This window comes from Protopterus annectens, chromosome 8.part0 (genome assembly GCF_019279795.1).
Source record: "Protopterus annectens isolate FY-2018-M chromosome 8.part0, PAN1.0, whole genome shotgun sequence".
NCBI lineage: Eukaryota > Metazoa > Chordata > Ceratodontiformes > Protopteridae > Protopterus > Protopterus annectens.
The window spans coordinates 564,583,466-564,603,812 of NC_056741.1; the positions used below are offsets into that span (position 1 = coordinate 564,583,466).

The 20,347-nt window shown below is 44.3% G+C and overlaps 1 protein-coding gene across 2 annotated transcripts in view; it reads left to right on the plus strand.

Moving 5' to 3' along the window:
- Positions 1 to 20,347, plus strand: part of SUCLG1 (succinate-CoA ligase GDP/ADP-forming subunit alpha) — an 833,973-nt gene that overhangs the window by 189,343 nt on the left and 624,283 nt on the right. For both annotated transcript variants that reach the window (XM_044080064.1, XM_044080063.1), the window contains one exon: positions 1,044 to 1,256. In XM_044080064.1, coding sequence (XP_043935999.1) covers positions 1,044 to 1,256 — 213 coding nt within the window. The remainder of the gene's footprint in view (positions 1 to 1,043; positions 1,257 to 20,347) is intronic.

Genomic DNA, 20,347 nt, shown 5'->3' on the forward strand with positions numbered 1-20,347 from the left:
CCTGTCGCACTGACGTCAGTGAAGAAGCGACGATAACCGACGCTGGACCTAGACTTTGGAATTCGGCTGACCGAGGACCCGCCTGACGGCAGGAGAACCCATCTGTTAGGTCTGCAGCTGTATTAGCACTCTAACATCTACTTTTATGGTAGGTACAAAACTGTACTTTTTAATTGCTGCATCTGTCATTTGCTGGTCAGTACTGGCAGATTTTACTGCCTGGCTCTAGTCCTGTCCTTAACCTTAGCAGGGGGTGCTTAACATTTGTTAAGGTCTGGTCGTGTGCCACTCTGGCGCATAACTTGTTAGTTTTTTTCCGAAATATTGGAGCGTAGTCACTCCGCTCCTTGCACTGCATTATTATTTGCAAGCATGGTTTTGGCTGGTAAGGAACCTGTGACTGGCTGTACTGAGGCACTGAAGTCTCACACCAAGAAAATAACAGATGTAACAGCTACTGCTGCAGTGAGTACCTTTCGCAGCTGTATTTTTTCATGTAACTTTATCTTTAAAATAAGTTAGGATGCGTTTTCCCGTCAGACTCTGCATATTTCAGTAGTCTGGGAATATTTATGAGGCCATGAATTAGGCACACTGGTAGAGTTGAGGCCATGCAGTGTCTGTGTTCACATGCTGTGCATTTGTATTCCTTTTTATGTCAGAGAAAAGATTTATTTGCACAAAAGGTACTCTCTCTTTAGTAATTTTACTAGACAGTTGTTTGTCTGCTGTATATGCACTGTATTGATTTTGGTATTTTTCATTTGTAGTATTTATTGCTTCATTTAAATGGTTTATTTCCACCCGGTCTAAATGAACATTTATAAAGATACTGTGTTGATTGTATTGGTGCAGCCCCATATATATGAGGCTGTTGATTGCATCTGTATTATGCATTGAAAAAGGCTTTTAGCCGAAACTGGTCTGTGGACTGCTGACTTTTATTAAAGTTTTTTTCCTCTCACATTTGTGCTGGCTCTGTTTGTTTTGAGATTTCATTTAATTTAGCTCATTGCATTAGTTTGTTTACTTTGATCTTTCAGGCAAAAGAAGCCACAGGAGCGCAGGCTTCTGTTGTCTATGTTCCTCCTCCATTTGCTGGTGCTGCAATTATTGAAGCAATAGATGCAGAAATTCCACTTGTAGTTTGTATTACTGAAGGTATTCCACAGCAAGACATGGTAAGGGTTAAACACAAACTGGTTCGACAGAACAAGACACGACTTGTTGGCCCAAATTGTCCAGGAGTAATTAATGTAAGTTCATATTTTTTCCTTACTGTACAAAATGAAGGCTGTTTAAGAGATGATTTTTATAGGATGTGTGTTTTGAATGAATCTAACACTGAATTGTTTACATTGCCCCAGAATAACTTGCTAATGTGTTTTAATTATGTCAGAGGATTACTTTAACTGCATGTGATGTTGTTAATAATGATCAACTTTAAATTTCTGATGAACTGGAAATTCTGTGACATTCTGTTTCATAATTTAATTCTGTTTTGATACTCTGTATATCCAGTTTGGTTGTTGCCCATTTTCACTTAATGCCCAGGGTGAAAAGCTCCATAACAAATTGAAATGTAATGGAAAAGGTTGTAATAAGTAATTTCAGTTATAGTTTACAAATAACATAAGAAAAAAAATCATGTATATACATACAAATATTTAATTTGTGGAGATATATGTGAGTAGCATCCATCAGGCAGTCATACTAAAATAGCATCCATCCATAACCCCCTTTTTCCCCCGATTTTTGCACGTGAAGTTGGGGTGTTATATAATTGGTGACCATCATCTGGAGCCAGTGTTCACAGTTTATGTAAAAAGCATTTAAAATTTTCAGAGTTCGTACTGACGATTCTATTCGGAAAACAATTAAAATGTACTATAAATATACAACAAAGTACAAAAAAATTAGATATCCCATAAACAGATTAAAGTCCATAAAACAGAGCCGTGATACCTACTGTTGTAACTCTAAGCTGTCATACATAAAGTAGTTCTTTAAAGCACAAGTAGTTGAATGTAACACAATTTTTTAATGTAAGCTGATGTACATAACATAGTTTTTTTGAGCATAGTAGTTAGAGAAAGACAAAGATAAGGGCTGTAGGGAGTTACAGATAATCATTTGTTTGGTGGGCCAGACCACATAGAGAGCAGTGACGTCTGTAACAGAAGCAGGAAACATTTTGGCGTGTAGTGTTTTTTACTGTCGTAATGCTGATTGCTTACTGCTACTGTAAGTTTAGTGCTACTGTGTTCGCTTATATTTTAGGACAGGTGGTCATCATGTGCCTTTTAATCCAGCCAGAAACTATTGAGCAAGGTTTACGCAGTTGTACATACAAATGTCATACAACATATATGCATTATGCATGAAGTTGCAGTTCTCTTATTTACATTAGATGCCCCCCCCCCCCCAATAAAATCATAGCAGTCTTCTTTCATGTAAAACTGGAAATTTCTCAACAGGTAGGTCTGACAGATAGAAGTGCCCTGTTAACAGGTAAAAGTGAAGCAGCCAGTTACTCTGTGTGTGCCTTGTTCTCACCTCGTAAAGTTACCACATTATAAAAGGTAAATTTTGAGTAGAGACTGAACACAGTCCTCCACACCTGCATTTCTCCTTTTCCACTCGAGGGAGCAGAACACTGATGGTTTATAACTTTGCAAGAGAAGCACAAGAAAGTAACTAAAGTGGCCTTCAGTTTTCATTCTCTGCAACGTAAACATCAGATTTAGAAGCTAGCTTGTGTCTTGCAACAAGAATATCTCTGATGTTACTGTACAGATGGTACTAATGTCCCTTGGACTAGATGCCACATTTTAAACAAGTCCTTATTTCTTAAGTCCATGTAGTCAGAGTGGCGGTAAAAAAATTACTAGACTTCTACAGTGACCTTCCACAGGCTTTCCAGATTCCACCCCATGTCTGAGGATGTAGAGATAATCCCATAAAATCAGCACTGTGTGAGATACAAGTGTATGGGATTGGCCCCTTCTCTTTATCCACTGTTGTAGCACTACAGTCCTTATTGCCTGTTCACCTGTATACCTTGATTTACTGTGCTTTAACATTGCACTTCAGATCATAGGAATAGCTTCTCAAAATATGACAGCTGTGTGGCAACACAGAAATAATTTAGCACTCTATTTGAGAATGTATGTACACAGATGTGTCCTTTCTGTGCTTAATAGTTTTTTGTGCTAGGATATCGTAGGTCAGTGTCTGGATCTGCAGGGTATACACTTACCTTTGGTGCAGGTAGTCCATAAAGTTGTAGATTGTGTTCTTAGAACAAACACCTGCAGACATTTTAGTAATGATTTTTTTACTCATCTGGTAACCATGTAAGACCTAGGCACAACTGATTCTTTTTAAGGACAGCGGGAACAGTGATCTGGTTAAATTACTTTCTTAGAATCACAACTCTTGCAGTTGTGTCCATGAAGAAATCCAACAAAGGACATAGTATGAAGCTGATTAGCAAGTCTTAGCTTTGATAGTCTTTGTTGTGCTACCAGACGTTCACGACAAACTTAATTTCTGCTCTGCTGCTTGCACACTTCATATGTTAATCCTGACATGCATCAAAAAAAGCTTCCATGCGTGGTGCCTTGATAAAGATCTGGTAGATGTCCCATTGTCAAAGTAATATGCAGGAACTGCATCAGCATTACAATTTCTGCCTTGGGAAGGAGCACGAGCATAGCCGTAAATGCCAGTATTTCAGCCACACTGTATGAGGGTGTCACAGAGAAAAGCTTCTGGCTCACCTTGTCACCTGTATGATGGCTGAGGTTTAAAGTTTCTTTGCTGTGATTATTCAGATGATCTTGCCTGCGACCTTAAGTTACAACTAGAGCTACTGTGCTGAAACGTGAAGCTCAAATGTTAGGCTGCAGCCTGTGCCTGCTGGAGAGGAGCCCCTCTCCCAGATACTTCAGATTTGGAGTTCATTCTCATCACTTGAGGGTCTTTATAGGTTTATAGAAAGTTACTAGGCTAATGACCCTAGAGTCCCTACAAACCTAGCCATATTTATCTCGAGTTGCCCAAGTTGTCAGTGGTTAGGTGAGTAAAGTTTGTAAAGGTAAGTGCCTATTTGTAGTTAATACCGGCTTCCTCTGTTCAGGAGGGACATGGGCGCCACCTTAGGAGTGAATTTGCAGTCACCCATCCATTGATCTGGATTGTGTTTGAAGAGGGAAGGGGCTGTGTTTCACATGAATTGGAAGCTTATTCTAGAGAAGTGGCAGTCTCTGGGAGATGCATCTGTCCCTCCATAGGTTCATAGGTTGGTACTAGGCTATCAACCCTAGGGCCTATGCAAGCCTAGCCATAACAATTCCCTGGCTATTTCTTCCCACACTATTTACTTCCCTGTATGACCTGTTCATATCAGAGGCTAGATTAAGAACCCTGGAGCGAGTGACCCTTGTGCATTCTTATTTTATGAATGTGTAACATTTCTGTAAGCTATGCACAGGTCATCCCTTGGCAACCTGTAGGAGACAGAATACAGTGACGGGGCTTTCAGTTTTTCCACATAAGACTTGTTTTGTGTACCCTGTAATTTCTTGGTGAGAAACATCCGTGGTCTCGCCAGTTTTTGCAGGTATCTGATGAGGTACATGCAAAAGAGAGCATTGTGCTCAGTCATTGCTTTGATGAGGGCAGAGTGTAATGGAATTGTAGCATCCTTAGGTCTAGTTACGATAATTTTACTTATAAGATGTGCCACATGGAAGGATTCCCATACTACTGTAGATACATGATGGTCAAAGTTCAGATTGCTATCAACCTGAGTACCCAGATCACATACCACACTGGGCCTACATTTAAGGGTGTGTAGTCTATAATGTAATTAGCAGGGATGTCTGCTTTCCCAAAGGGAATAGTAATGTATTTTTTTTACATTTAACTTTAATTCATGGCTTTGGCACTAGTCATTTGTCAGTATTAACCCTGCCTGTAGTATATTAACATAATTGAGGGGACTCTCTGATTGCTCCCAATTTACAATCATCATTGAACTTGGTCAGCCACAGGCAGTCAACTTTGCCTGGACTTCTGAGAAATAAATTCCGAACAGTAAGAGGCCCAGCACAGAATCCTGTGGTACGCCACTGGTGACTGGTCTTTTGCTAGAAGTGACGGTACGGTTAATCCCCAGTTGGGAAAGTTTCTCTCTAATACCGAAGTGGGGAATTGTCAAATGCCTTGGCTAGGTCAAGATAGGTGGTTTGTACCGTCTTTCCTTGTTCAGGGCCTTGGTGACTTTCCTTGAAGAAGTCAGTCATGTTTAACAGGCATGATCTATCTTTAATGAATCTGAACTGGATTGGGTCCAGAGTCTGGAGATTACCTATGTCCTTGTTAATAAGGTTCGTAATGATTCTTTCCATGACCTTGCAGATGATGCTAGTCAAGCTTGTAGGCCTATAATTCCCAGAGTTGGTTGATGGTCCCCCTTTGTGCAGAGGGATTACTGTTGCTGTCCTCCATTCCGTTGGAACATAGACAGTTCACAGGCTGTTTGTGCTGGGTCATGCTTTAAGTTGTTTAAAAGGCACCCTGGGATGTTGTCTGTTCCCACTGATGCTGTGTTTTTGGCCTTGGAGAGAGCTGAGATGACCTGCTGTCTTGAGATAATAGGTTGAGGAATGATGGCAGGTGTATTTTGGGAGATGACTGGAGGGGGCTTGGGGGTTGCTACAAATCTGTCAGCTAGCAGGTTGGCTGTTTGTCCAGTTGAGTATGGGTGGTGCCATCCAGAACCAATTCAAAGCATAGCTGGGTATCTCCTTTAGATTTCCAATGTAGTTTAAGAATGCCTTGTGATTATCTTTAGCTGGAAAGGCTATTTTTACTTTGTAGTTAGCCGTGGAGAACTTGACAAGAACTCTAATTTGTTTGAGAGGGATTTCTTCCTCTGCTGAGACCGTTCCCTCATGTTCTTGGACATTAATTGTTGTATAGCCTGTTTTATACTAGGGGTTCACCAGGGTAGCTTGTTTTTTTTTCTGCAAGACCTGGTTTTAATCTGGTCAGGTGCAGCCGATTCTGTACAACTGCTTAAGTGGTTATACAGAAGTGTACACCTTTGCATGGGAGTCCATGTTATCTGCGTATGAGGGTGCTTTGAAACTTGTTATACCATAATTTAGTAGGAAGTCATTTGTCTTTGAAAAATTCTTCCTGATTTTACCAGGGAGGACATCACATGGGGGGTCCAATGCGCTTCCATGTTAGCGAGTACTATGTCCAGGACATTTGAGCCTCTTGTGGGTGTGCTGACTAGCTGTTATGGAGCATTTGCATTGACAAAGTCCAAGAACCTTTGAACCAGTATGTTTGTGGTTGTGTACATTTCCCAGTCAATGTTAAAGTAATTAAAATCACCCATGAGTAAGGTGTTGTGCTGTATGGTAAGTGAATCCAGTAATTTTAAGGATTCTGCATGCTTTTCCTGTTTCATGGTGAAGGACCTATAGCTAGCTGTGACATGGTAGGGGGGCTTTACTTATAGTTAATTGGACATGGAGTAGCTCAAGAGAATTATACTACTTAACCAAGTCTACAGGTTTACTTATCCTTAATGAAGATGGATACACCTTCTCCTCTGGATGTGCTTCATGTTTCACTGTTGCAGTCATCCCATTTGGGTTATCTGCCTGCAGGTAGCCCTCAGCCAGCCTGAATACCAGTCTTCGGATTTCTGTGTCGGATGCTGTCACTTCTTCCATGACGTCAGAGGTATAAAACATGCAGCCGATGCCATTACATCAGTCTTTCTTGCCGTGCGGTGCCCGAAGCAGAAGCAAGTGCCAGCCGACTCCTGAAATTTTCGTTTTCAAGTTTCAGACCTGAAGTCTTCATAAAGATAAGTATCCCGTTGGGGATCCTTTTTTCTTGTTCTAACCGATGTCAGAAAAAAAATAACAATTATCTTGCCTGTGGAAAGCAAATGCTTCATAGGGATTTTCATTCTTACTGCGTCACCTGTTTAGGCCCAGACCACTGCATCCCTCGCTGTTGGTTTTGTGCCTTGTTCAACGCCCTAACTATTCATCATCAGGCTATTTTTGTACCTAAATACTTTAGTTCTCAATCTCTCTCTACTCAGAAATGGCTTCGTTAAGCCATCAGACTACTGATCTTCCGAAAAAACGTAAGGATAAAGACAGAGACAGACCGCATAGGTCCAAGACTGCCAACAACTCTTCCGTTAAGCTAGTCGCCAGTCCGCCGGTACTCAGTGAGGCACTTTCGCAGCCCCTGATACCCACTACTACAGATTCGCAGGCATCTACTGAGACCCATTCGGAGTCCGGTATGCCGCGAGATGCTTCTTCGACTATGGAACCTGCGGATATTTCTACCTTGGATGGGTCCGGAGCCGCTGTGCAGGCACCAGCTTCTGAGGGTGTATTCAGGCCAACCGATTTTCACCTGTTTAGGCCCCGACCATGACGTCCCTCGCTGTCGGTTTTGTGACTTGTTCAACGCCCGAACTATTCATCAGGCTATTTTTGTAGTTAAATACTTTCGATGTTCATCGTGTTTCACTGTTGCAGTCATTACACTTGGGTTATCCTGCTGGCAGGCTACCCGCAGTCGGCCTGAATTCCAAAGTCCTGGTCCGGCGTCGGTTGCTGTCGTCTCTCCCCTGATGTCAGTGTGCCAGGGGTATAAAAGATGCAGCCGACGCCATTTTCTTCAGTCTTCCTTGCCGCGCGGTGCCCGAAGCAAAAGCAGTTCGCAAGTGCCGGTCGGCCAACTCCTGAGATTTTGGAAATTGAATTTTAGATCCGAAGTCTTCTATAAAGCTAAGTACCCCATTGGGGAAACTTTTTTTTTGCTCCAGACTGATGTCAGAAAAAGTTAACAATTGTATTTCTTGTGGGAAGCAAATACCTCATAAGGATTTTCATTCTTACTGTATTCCTTGCCTAGGCCCAGACCACGACATTGCTAGTTGTCAGTTTTGTGCTAGATTTAACCAACGCATTATTAAGCGTCGGTACAATTTTGCTTTTCATTACTTTGGCCGAAGATTTAAGTATGTAATGCCATCGGAACAACCGACGACCAGAATTCATAAAAAGCACAAGGAAAAAGAAAAGGACAGGCATCTGAGGTCCAAAACCGATGACGAAGCCTCTTCTAGGCCAGTCGCCGGTTCGCCGGTGCTCTGTGAGGCGCTTTCGCAGCCCCTGGCACCCGCTAGCTCAGAGCCACAGGCCGCCTCCGACTCTCACGTGGAGACAGCTAGGCCTCTGGAAACTCAAGGTATTGGGCCTTCGGAAACTAATCCCTCAGATGAGTCCGGAGCCGCTGAGCAGGCATCTGCTTCTGAGGGTGTTTTCAGACCTACACAGCTTTATATCAAGCCAACTACAGCATCCAAGACAAAGACTAAAACCGTTTTAAAGACAAGGAAACAAGTACAACATTCTCCAGGACAGACTTCCATACCTAAGAAACAGATGCTCAAAATGGCCGAAGACCTAATTACTTTGATCAGGGGTTCCCATCCCCCTCCTGATAAGAGGCCTAGGCAAGATACTGATTATGATTCCTCTGATCAGGTTTCCATTTCCTCTGACTCCTCTTCAGAACAGGGATACTCTATTCCTCCCTATGAGGATTCTGATGCTGAAGAATCTATTCCTTCAGCTTCTCCTCCTGAGGATTACTCATTTGGGGAAACCCTGCATACCATGAGGGAGCATTTCCACTGGGAGAGCCAAGATTATTCAGATTCTAAGAAAAGGCTTAGAGACTTTCTTCTGCTACCTCAGCACAGACCTCTTGCTATTCCACCTGTTCTAGACATTGTAGATGATGTATTTTGAGAGTCCGGCCTGTCTCCCGACTCTTTACCTCCTGCACCTGTTAAGCCAGACAGATACTACAGGGTTCCAGATTCTCATAAATTTCTATATAAAAACCCTGCTGCTGACCCAGAAACTATTTCTCAGGGTCCCAATGGGGTCAAGGCTGCTACTGCTAAAAAACCCTGTCCCCTCAGATAGAGATTCTAGGGCACTTGACAGATGGGGGGAAAAAAAGTCTACACTTCTGCTACCTTGGCTGTAAGGGCTTTAAATTGTCAGTTTCATATGCTTAAATATCAGCAATACTTAATGTCTCTGTTAAAACAGAAAATGTTGACAAATTCTGAATGTTCTGAGAACAAGGAATTGCAGGATTTATTGCATGCAGCAGAACAGGTGGGAAAACATACTTTGCAATGTGGTTATGACTCACTGGAGGCCTCTTGCAGGGCCGCTGTAACAGGTTCTGTTATTAGAAGGCATGCTTGGTTAAAGGAACATACTCTGCCTGATCATGTTAAAGCAAAATTATTGGATGCTCCATTACAGCATGATATTTTGTTTGGTGTTAAGGCAGAAGAGGTGTTGAAGAAAATGGAGGATAAAGCTAAATCTATGCAGACAGTGAAGGATTTCTTACAGGTACAGCCACCCAGATTTAGCAGGAACTGGCCTTCTAAGAATTGGTCCTTTCCCGTGTCAAACAGGCCACAAAGAGGCAGATACAGACGCCCTAGAGGCAGACAACAGCCCCAGGGCTCATACAGGCCCAAACAATGGGGTGCTACTACCTCCAGAAGCGGAGAAGACAAATCACAGCCATATAGGAAACAGTCCCAGTGACTTCCCTCTGCCAATACCAAGCATTTTTCTCATGGCAGCACCCTTGGGGGCAAAACCTAGTACTTTTTTTTCACAAAATTGGCACACGATCACCCAGGACAAATGGGTCCTGAATATGGTCTCTCCGGGCTACAGGTTTCCACTTTCACACCCTTCCAAAGGCAAAAGGTATGCCAGACCTGCCACACAATCAGTGGGTAGAGGCACAAAAACAAGTAACATCTCTTATGGACATGAGGGCCATTCAGCCAGTGCCACAACAGGAGCAGGGACAAGGATTTTACTCAAGACTTTTTTTAGTACCAAGAAAGGACAAGGCATGGAGACCAATTCTGGACCTGTCTACTATTCTAAATACTTTTCTGGACGTTCCGAAATTCAAAATGTTGACTCTGCAGCAGCTTCTGCCCATGCTGGGCAAGAAGGCTTGGCTTGTAACTTTGGACCTCAGAGGCATACCAGCATGTCCCAATCAGACAATCTTGCAGAAGATACGTCAGATTCATAGCTGGCTCAATGCACTACCAATTCTCTGCACTGCCCTTTGGCTTATCTAGTGCGCCCAGGGTCTTCACATAATGCCTGGCACAAGTAATTGCATTTTGCAGATAAAGAGGAATTCAAATATATCCCTACTTGGACGACTGCCTTATTCAAGCAGAGACCAAAGACATTCTACTAAAGCATCTGGCATTAAGATTACTAATTTGCCTAGGGTACACAGTAAACGAAAAGAAATCAAAACTAGTACCCACTCAAGAGATAATATTCCTGGGTGCAAGCTTAAGTACAACTGCCCAGATGGCTTATCTCACGCCAGACAAACAAAGGCATTTGACTTCTTACTTTGAAAGAATGGCAGCAAAGACCCAGTTATCTGCAAGAAAAATTCTGCAGGCTCTGGGCTACATGGCCTCCTGCATTCTGCTAATTCCATATGCAAGACTGCATATGAGGAAACTACAATGGTATCTAAAAAGTGTTTGGGCTCAACATTGCCACAGCCTGGAATAATTAATTTCACTCATTCCCTGCCTGCAACAGGAGTTTCGATGGTGGGCACAGGCCTGTCACCACAACAAGGGACAACCATTCACTTTACCCACAGCCAGGCAAACACTAACAACATATGCGTCAGATTATGCCTGGGGGGCCCACATGGCAGGAAAATGTATTCAGGGCACATGGCCCCCAAGCCAAAGGCATCTTCACATCAATCAAAAAGAGATGCTAGCTGTACAAAATGCCCTGACAGCCTTCAAGGACCTACTTCATCCAGGACAGCTGCTGATAGACTTGACAACACCACAGTTATGTGGTACATAAACAAGCAGGGGTGCACACATTCCTACCCCCTCTGCAGACAAGCCATGATTTTGTGGAACACAGCATTGACCTACCAAGTACATCTGCAAGCACAATTCCTGCCAGGAAAAACAAGTGCTCTGGCAGACTAACTAAGCAGAAACCTCACGGATCCTCACGAGTGGAAACTAGATCCACAGATCTTCAGCATGATAACAAGGAAATGGGGATGCCCAGACATAGATCTTTTTGCCTCCCCTCACAACTGCCAACTTCAGAGATTCTGCACAAGAATTTATCACAAACAAGCATGGAAAGTGGATGCCTTGTCCTTCGGCTGGAACAGCCTTACAGTATATGCCTTTCCTCCACTGCCTCTCCTCCCCAAGGTACTCCTAAAGGTCAGACAAGTGAAGCCACAAATTATACTAATTGCCCCAGATTGGCCATGCCAACACTGGTACTCAATTCTAAGGAGCTTGTCCCAAGGCCCAGACTGGATATTGCCTCAGATTCCTCATTTACTGCCCCAACAAAACAATCAGATCCTGCACAGCCAACTCAGAACCCTAAATCTAGCTGCATGGCGGAGAGTGTAACCATTCAGAATACACCTCTCTCTAAAGCGGTTATGGATGTTATTTTGGAGGCCAGGAGGCCCAGCACCAGAAAATCTTATGCAGAAAAATGGAAGAGATTCTGTGCTTGGAACCAGGCACAATAAATTGACACGCTTGTTCCAAATATACCTCAGATTTTACAATATCTAACTGAGATGCTGGACAAAGGCCTATCCTCATCAATTAAGATCCATGCCTCTGCCATTTCAGCTCATTACAATACAGACCCACCTATTTTTTCACATCCATTGCTTAGGCAGTTCCTCAGGGGTGCCAAAAATATAGGACCTCCAAGGAGAGCACCAATACCTGCATGGGACCTCAATTTTGTCTTGGAAAAACTCACACAGCCTCCTTTTGAGCCTGCCAATACAGCTGAGATAAAATTCTTATCATGGAAAACGGCTGTGCTGCTAGCAGTAACTTAGCAAGAAGAGTTACAGGCATTAATGGCTGTGGAACCTTTTATTATCTTCCATCTGGACAGGGTTTCTCTAAGGACAAACCCAACTTTTATGCCTAAGTTAGTGTCCAGTGTGGCTCTTAACCAAACCATTCATTTGCCTACTTTTTTCCCAAACCCACAGAATAAAGGGGAGAGACTTCTGCATTCTTTGGACATACACAGACAGCTATGCTTCTACCTGGACAAAACTAAAGCTTTCAGAAAGACTGAGCAACATATTAAACCGACGACTTTGTTTCAAACTAAGAATACCGAATTCCTCAGGCCTAAAGCTCGCACTATGCCTAGAAAACTGATGACCAAACCACATTCTCAGGCCCATATGCCTCAAAAACAAATGATTATAATGGCTAAAGACTTTTATTACCTTAATTAGGGGAAGTCAGCCTTCCCCCTCTTAAGAGACCTAGAACTGATTTTCTTTCTGATTCTTCTGATCAGGAATCTGATCTCTGCTCTTTCTGACTACCAGGATTTACCCTTATCTACTTATGAGGATTCTGATGCAGAGGATTCCATTCCCTCTGCTTCCCCTCCAGAAGATTTTTCTTTTGGTGAAACCTTGCATACCCTTAGGGAACTTTTCCGCTAGGAAAGCCAGGACTATTCCCAGTCCAAAAAGAGACTTAGGGAATTTGTACTCCTGCCTCAACACAGGCCTCTAGCTATCCTTCCTGTTCTGGAGATTGTAGATTATCTTTTCTTGGAATCCAGCCTTACCCCAGACACTTTGCCCCCAACTCCCAGGAAACCTGACAGGTACTACAGAGTACCTGACTCTCACAAATTCCTCTTCAAGAATCCTACTGCGGATCCAGAGATGATTTCCCAAGGACCAAAATGCATTAAGACTACTACTGCCAAAAATCCTACCCCTTCTGATAGGGACTGTAGAGCTTTAGACAAATGGGGTAAGAGGGTATACACTTCTGCTACTTTGGCCATTAGGGCTTTAAATTGCCAGTGTCATATGTTAAAGTATCAGCAGCATATTATGGGACTACTTAAACAGAAAATTATGTTGATTCCTGACTGTGCTGAACACAAAAGATTTGCAAGAGTTAATGCATTCTGCTGAACAAGTAGGTAAACGTACATTGCAATGTAGTTTTGATGCCTTAGAAGCATCTTGCAGGGCTGCTGTCACTGGGTCTGTACTTGGAATGCATGCTTGGCTTAAGGAACAAAACTTGCCGGATCATGTTAAAGCTAAATTACTAGATGCACCCTTTAACCAAGACTGCCTGTTTTGGCAACAAAGCAGAAGTCGTCCTCAAAAGGATGGAGGAAAAAGCTAAATCTATGCAAACTGTTGGAAGATTTCTTACAAGTACAGCCTCCTAGATTTAGTAGGCATTGGCCTTCAAAGAACTGGTCTTTTCCAGTCCCTTCCAGGCTTTCTCAGTCCAAATCCAGGAGCAGCAGACCACCAAGACTTCAGTCTCGGGCTATGCACAGATCTAAGCAGTGGGGGGCTCCCGCTTCGAAAGCAGGGAGTAGTAAGCCACCCCTATGGAAAAATGGCACAATGACTTATCCTTAACTTTTCCAAGCCCTGCTCAACTACTTGCTCCCTTAGGAAGAAAGCTCGCCCTGCATGCAAAAATGTGGGAACTCATTACTCAGGACAAATGGGTTTTAAACATAGTTTCCCTAGGATACAGATTCCACTTCTACTCAATCCCAACCCCAAGTGGATGGTCAGACCTCCTCCCAAATCAGTGGGCGGAGGCCCAAAATCAAGTGCTCTCTCTTCAGTATCAGGGCTATTCAACCTGTCCCAGCAGAACAAACAAGGTTTTTACTCAAGACTGTTCCTGGTTCCCAGAAAAGAAAACTCCTGGCGTCCTATCCTGGACCTGTCTATTCTCACCTTTCTGGTGGTTCCAAAATTCAAAATGCTAACTCTTCAACAGCTTCTTCCTATGCTAGCCGAGGATGCCTGGCTGGCAACCCTAGACTTAAAAGAAGCTTACCTGCACATCCCAATAAGGGAATCCTGCAGACAATACCTACATTTCAGGGAGGGCTCCATACACTGTCAGTTCTCTGCACTTCCCTTTGGCTTATCTACTGCGCACAGGGTATTCACAAAGTGCCTAGCTCCAGCCATTCAATTTTGCAGGCAGAGAACTATTCAGATTTACCCATACTTGGACGATTGCCTGATTCAGGCAGAAAGTCAGGACTTGCTATTACAACACCTGGCATTTGTAAAGAGACTTCTAACCTCACTTGGGTTACACTGTCAACGAGAAGAAATGACACCTAGTACCCTGCCAACAGATTGTATTCGTGGGAGCAAGCTTGAACACAACTTCGCAGATGGCATTCCTCACGCCGGAGAAACAAGTTTATTTGACAACCTACTGGCCACAAAAACCCAGCTATCTGCAAGGAAAATTCTGCAAGCCCTGAGGTTCATGGCCTCTTGCATTCTGTTAATTCCATATGCAAGACTGCATATGAGGAAACTTCAGTGGTATCTAAAAAGTCTATGGTGTCAACATTCTCAGGACCTGGAAACAGTGAATGTTCTGTAGTCCTATCTCACCTTAATTCTTACACTTGGGATCGGAGCCGAACCTCGGCTCCGACTCAGCCATACTCTAGCTCGAAAACATCTGGTTGGCTCATGGTTAGGAGGTATCCCATGATGCATCACTAACACAACCCAGATCTCGTTTGCCACTCGTTCAGCTCAGATGTGATTCTTCTTGGCCGTGGCTAAGTGAAAACTTTCTGTATCGTTGACTAGTTTATTGTTAGCTATAACCAATTTTTTTGGTAGTTTAGTGTGTTTTTTGCAGTCCGTTTCTGTTTTAGACTATTTGCTGCATCATTACTGTGTGTACCTTTTGTACGTTGATTGGCTGTTCTTCCGTTGGCCTATTGTATCCCTGCATCGCTTCTCTTGTGCTGCTTGTTTCTGTTACCTTTTTCCTTTTCCCTTTGGCTAGGCCCGTTTAAGTTAGAGGACCTAGTCCTCTCTTCTGTTTTTCCTCTCTCCCTGGGCTAGACCCATTTAAATTAGAGGACCTAGTCCTCTGTTTGTCTATTTGTCTGTATGGTGGTGTTCTATCTGCTTGAATACAGTTGTTCTGCTTGTCTTACTGGTTATTGCACATGTCCAAAGATACTAAGGACCACAAGCCGTCAGGCTTCAAAAAGTGTACTAAATGTGCCCAGAAAATGTCCTTAACGGATGGGCACAATTTGTATATTGTTTGGGGGCTATTCACCTGCAAGAGTCTTGCCTGTTTTGTCATGCATTTAGTCCCCGTGTTCTTCAGGAGAGTAAGAACAAACTTATTTTGAAAGGACTATTGAAACATTCCTTTTGAGGAGGATTTGACATCTTCATCCTCCAGCTCTAAATCTCCTTCCTCTTCTAAGAAAGACAAACCAAAATCTACAAAAAGGCGGTCTCCCAACCATTCTGTGTCGTCGGAGCCGCCAGACAAAATTACCAAAGTGACTACACCCTCTTTGGCTCCACTGGTCTCGGTGCCGACAGAGGTTTCCATTGTGGATCCATCAGTTTCGGCTCCAGGAGCTTCGGAGCCAGTAACTGATACTGCATCTCGGAGCCGGTCAGCTGAACTCCGACCGGTTTCCCTGACTCTTAGGTTGCCTATATTCCAGCGATCTAGGTCCCCCTCTTCCAGGTCCTCTAGGAGCCTTTCTGATGAGGACGTCGAGAGAGTGTTGCATAGACTGCTTCAGACTTCGGCGCTGGCAAATTTACTTTTGGCTCAGTCCCAGTCCCGGTCGGCTCCAGAGCCTAATGTGCCCTCACACTCTGTCGCTGTTCCTCCGAGCTTCTCTGAGCCTTCGGAGCCAGAGTTGTCGGTGCCTCGGGTTGTGGAAAGGTTGGTTCCAGCTACCTCAGCTGGTCTCTCTGTTCCAATATCCGCTCTGACCCTTTCAGTGCCGTCCATGGGGTCTAAGGTCCTCCGTTCTCTGGTCGGGCCCGAGGGTGACGTTTCGAATCGAACTTCTTTGGTTCTGAGTCTACCTCTCAGTGCTTCGGCACGAGTGAGCTTGGACCCCGCATCTGCCTCGAGCCCATCTCCTCGGTGCTGAGGACCACCTCTGCATCTTCAGAGCATAGGGCATCCTTGTAGCCAGGAGGATCAGCCTTCGAGGTGATGAGGAGTGTGCTGTCCAGGTCTTCAGTTTCAACCACAGGTACCGACACTTTTTCCTCTAAAGCACCGACTTCAGTCTCAGCTCCCTCTCTCTCCCAACACAGCAGAGAATCGCAGCCTCAGGAAACCTCCATAAGTGGTCCCCAGTCTTCCGAGGTCTCCCCCGAATACCTTTCTGAGGAGCCACCTAGGAAGAAAACTTGTAAGAGGAAACATATTGACTCCCCTGATGAGTCTATTACATCAGACACTGACCTCGAGGAGTTAGAAGGGTCCACCAAGTCGTCCTCTGATAATATCTCATTCGCAGATATCCTTGAGATCTGAAACAGAGAGATGGCTGGTCCACCACAGCCCCTTCTGATGAGTCAGTGTACCTGAAGGCTTTTGATTCTCAACCCTCCGCCTCTTGGGTGTCTCCACCTTTTGACGAGCTACTGGATCTAGTGAGTCGAAAGGTGTGGGAATCTTCTGATTCTGTGGAACCAGTTCCAAGAAGACCAAATACATTTTTGTCAGCACCCCAGGGCAAGGACTTTCTTACTAAGGGCGTTCCAGTAGATGCCATGGTGGTGGCAGCAGCCACCAAAAAGAAACTTGCCAAAACTTCCTCCACTGTCCATCCACCGAACAAGGAGTCTCGAACAATGGATAGGTACGGGAAGTGTGTCTTTTCTTCAGTGGCTTTTACACTTAGATCGCTGAACTACCTATCTCATTTCACAAGGCTCCAGAGAGATCTCCTAAAAGAGCTGGGAGATACTCTGCAGGATAATGTAGCTGATGCGGTATCTCAGAAAGTTAATGCACAGATGTCTATCTTAAATTCTGTTGTGAAGTTCTCCATGAGGCTGATATCTTACGCAACTGACGGAGCGAGTAGGGCAGCGGGTTCAGGAGTCTCTCTCTTAGGAGACGCTCCTGGATGTGTTTTTGTAACTTTTCAGAGGCCTTTGTCTACGTTTACCAACGCCCCTTTTGACGGATCCTCATTGTTTGTAACCAAGGTAAAGGACACACTCACCAGGTGTGAGCACGAAGGAAAAACCCTGTCTGCTGTGGGAGTCCATTTTTCCGTTCCTTCTAGACCCTATCCTGAAGGGCAGAAGGGCGGCAAAATGTGGTTCAAAAAGTCACAGAGGTTTTTTCAGGACGCACAAGGTGATTATTTCTCCAGAGGCAGAGGAGGAGGAAATAACGGTAGACTCCGCCCTAAGGGTAGAGAAGGCCCACAGAACCAGGGAGACCGTGATTCCTTTCGTGGTCGTCCCTATCAACGCTCCTGAAAGGAGGCCCGACTGCGCGTGTCTGGAGCCTTTTGGGGGTCGTATTTCTTTATACCCAGAAGCCTTTCACGATATTACTCAAGACAAGTGTGTATTAAAGATAATTACCAGAGGTTACCATATTCCCTTCTCCTTCATCCTCTCAGACCAGACAAATCCCAGATGTGCCACCCAATTACAGGGATTCAGCAACTCTAGAAATCCAAAAGTTGCTCGTAAAGCGAGTCATCCAACCCATCCCCGCAGACCAAGTAGGATTAGGAACTTACTCCAGATTCGTTTTGTTGCCAAAAAGAACAGGGGACTTGAGACCCATCTTGGATTTCAGCAAATTGAATGAATCTGTACAGAAGTCCAGGTTCCGAATGGTCACCTTACAGTCGATACTCCCATTGTTAGGGAAAGACATTTGGATGTGCTCCATAGACCTCCAAGATGCATACTACCATATCAAAATGGACAGGGCATCAAGGAGTCACTTACGCTTCAGGCTGGGAGCCAATCATTATCAGTTTCGCACCCTGCCCTTTGGTCTCACTACAGTCCCTAGGGTGTTCACCAAATGCATAGCAGTGGTCATGGCTCACTTGAGACATCAGGGATTCCAAGTGTTTCCGTACCTGGACGACTGACTCCTGACTGCCACCACCAGGCATCTACTGTTACAGGCCAGGAACATTACTATTTCAACTTGCCTGCAGTTAGGGATTACAGTAAATTTGCAAAAATCTGCATTATCGCCCTCTCAGCATGTGAACTTTATTGGCGCCAAAAATAAACATCTCAATGAGGGCTTACCTTCCCGTAGAAAGAATTCAGAACCTCAGGGAACACGTTTTGAGCTTACTTCCTCTAAGGAAAGTGAAAGCAAAGATGGTGCTCAAGTTGTTAGGAACAGTGACTTCAACAATAACATTAGTTCCATTAGCCAGACTGCACATATGAGGGTCCTGCAGTGGTTACTTTTTGCCCAGTGGTCATTGCAGTATCTAACTCTCTCTCACCCCATCCTGATAACAGATTTGGGCAAACAGGATCTTTGCTGGTGGACCCAGACCAGCAATCTAAACTCGGGCAAACCGTTTGCCCCCCCCCCCCCCCCCGTTGCCACCATGACCACGGATGCCTCCCAGATGGGAGGGGGGCATTTCTAGGGAGAACAGTCCAAGGCACGTGGCAGGAACAAGGGGCTCATTTGCATATCAACGTCTTGGAGATGAGAGCAGTGCTTCTGGTGTCCCAGCTTTCTCCCTCTAGGGACGATTGTGATTCACTCAGACAATATGTCGGTGCTGTGGTACATAAACAAGGCGGGACCAAATCTTACCCCCTCTACAGAGAAGCCCTTCGAGTGTGGGAGTGGGCAGTGTCTTCCCCGCACTTTCTGGTTGCAATGCACATCCCGGGGAAAGCCAGCGTGATAGCCGTCAGGCTCAGCAGCGCTATTCTGATGCCTCACGAGTGGTCTCTGAACACATACATTACGGAACAAATATTTCGAAATTGGGGTCAGACTTGCTGCAATCTATTTGCCACCCCTCTCCATACCATATGCAGCAACTACTTCACCCTGATTCCCCCGGAAGGGGAAACACCCATATATGCACTCGTTCACGATTGACCCTCGGAACTTCTCCATGCTTTCCCTCCATTCCCCCTCATATTGAAGGTAATTCAGAAAGCAATATCCTTGGGAAGCAAAATTATCCTAATTGTTCCTTACTGGCATCAACAGATTTGGTTCCCCTTTCTCAGACCTCATCTAATGGACGAACCGTGGACTCTGGACCCAGTGCCAGATTTGCTGACGCACATGTCAAGGGTGTTCCATCCCTCTCTCCACACCCTCAATTTGACAGCTTGGCTGCTCCAATTCCATCCCTAGTCAGGCTTCATGACTTTTCTGCTGAGGTTGTACACATTCTGACATCCTCTCACAAACCTTCTAGCAGAAGGATTTATACCAGTAAATGGAAAAGAGTCTCCTTTTAGTCCCTTGAGAGAAACCTTGATCCTTACACAGCTCCCATTTCTGCCATTTTAGACATCCTTTCTCAGTTGTTCCAGCTGCCACTATTAAAGTTCAACTGGCAGCTACTTCTGCTTTTCATTTGGCTAATGAACCTAATCTTATGGCTCATAGACTGTGTAGAGCTTTCCTTAAAGGGACCACCTTGTTAAGACCCCCGGTCTTGGATCCAGTGGCGCCATGGGGTTTGAACTTTGTTCTCCATAGACTTACGTCAAGTCCTTTTGAACCCTCACCAACATATGACCGTAAGTTATTATCTTGGAAATCTATATATTTAGTGGCCATCACTTCTGCAAGAAGGGTCTCTAAATTGCAAGCTCTTTCCATTAAGCCCCCTTATTTGGTGTTTCACAAAGATAGGGTCTCCTTACGGACAACCCTTCCTTTATTCCTTAGGTTTCTTCTCAAGCCAATATTAATCAGTCAATTGAATTGCCTGTTTTCTTCCCTAATTTTTTCTAACAAGGCAGAGTACAAATTTCACCAACTGGATGTGCATAGACAATTGTTTTTATCTGGACAGAAATAAAGATGTCAGAAGGTCAGATCAATTGTTTTTCCTTTTCAGATACTAGGAAGGGCCTTCCAGTTTCTTAAGTCACATTATCTCACTGGATTTCAAGCTGCATTTCCTTTATCTATTAATCCAGAGGCAGAGATCTTCCCTTCAAGGTGAAAGCTCATTCTACCAGGTCTGTGGCTACCTCGGTAGCTTTTCAGGCTAGAATTCCAGTAGACAACATTTGTGCTGCAGCAACATGGGCTTCACCTCATACATTCGTTACTCACTACAGA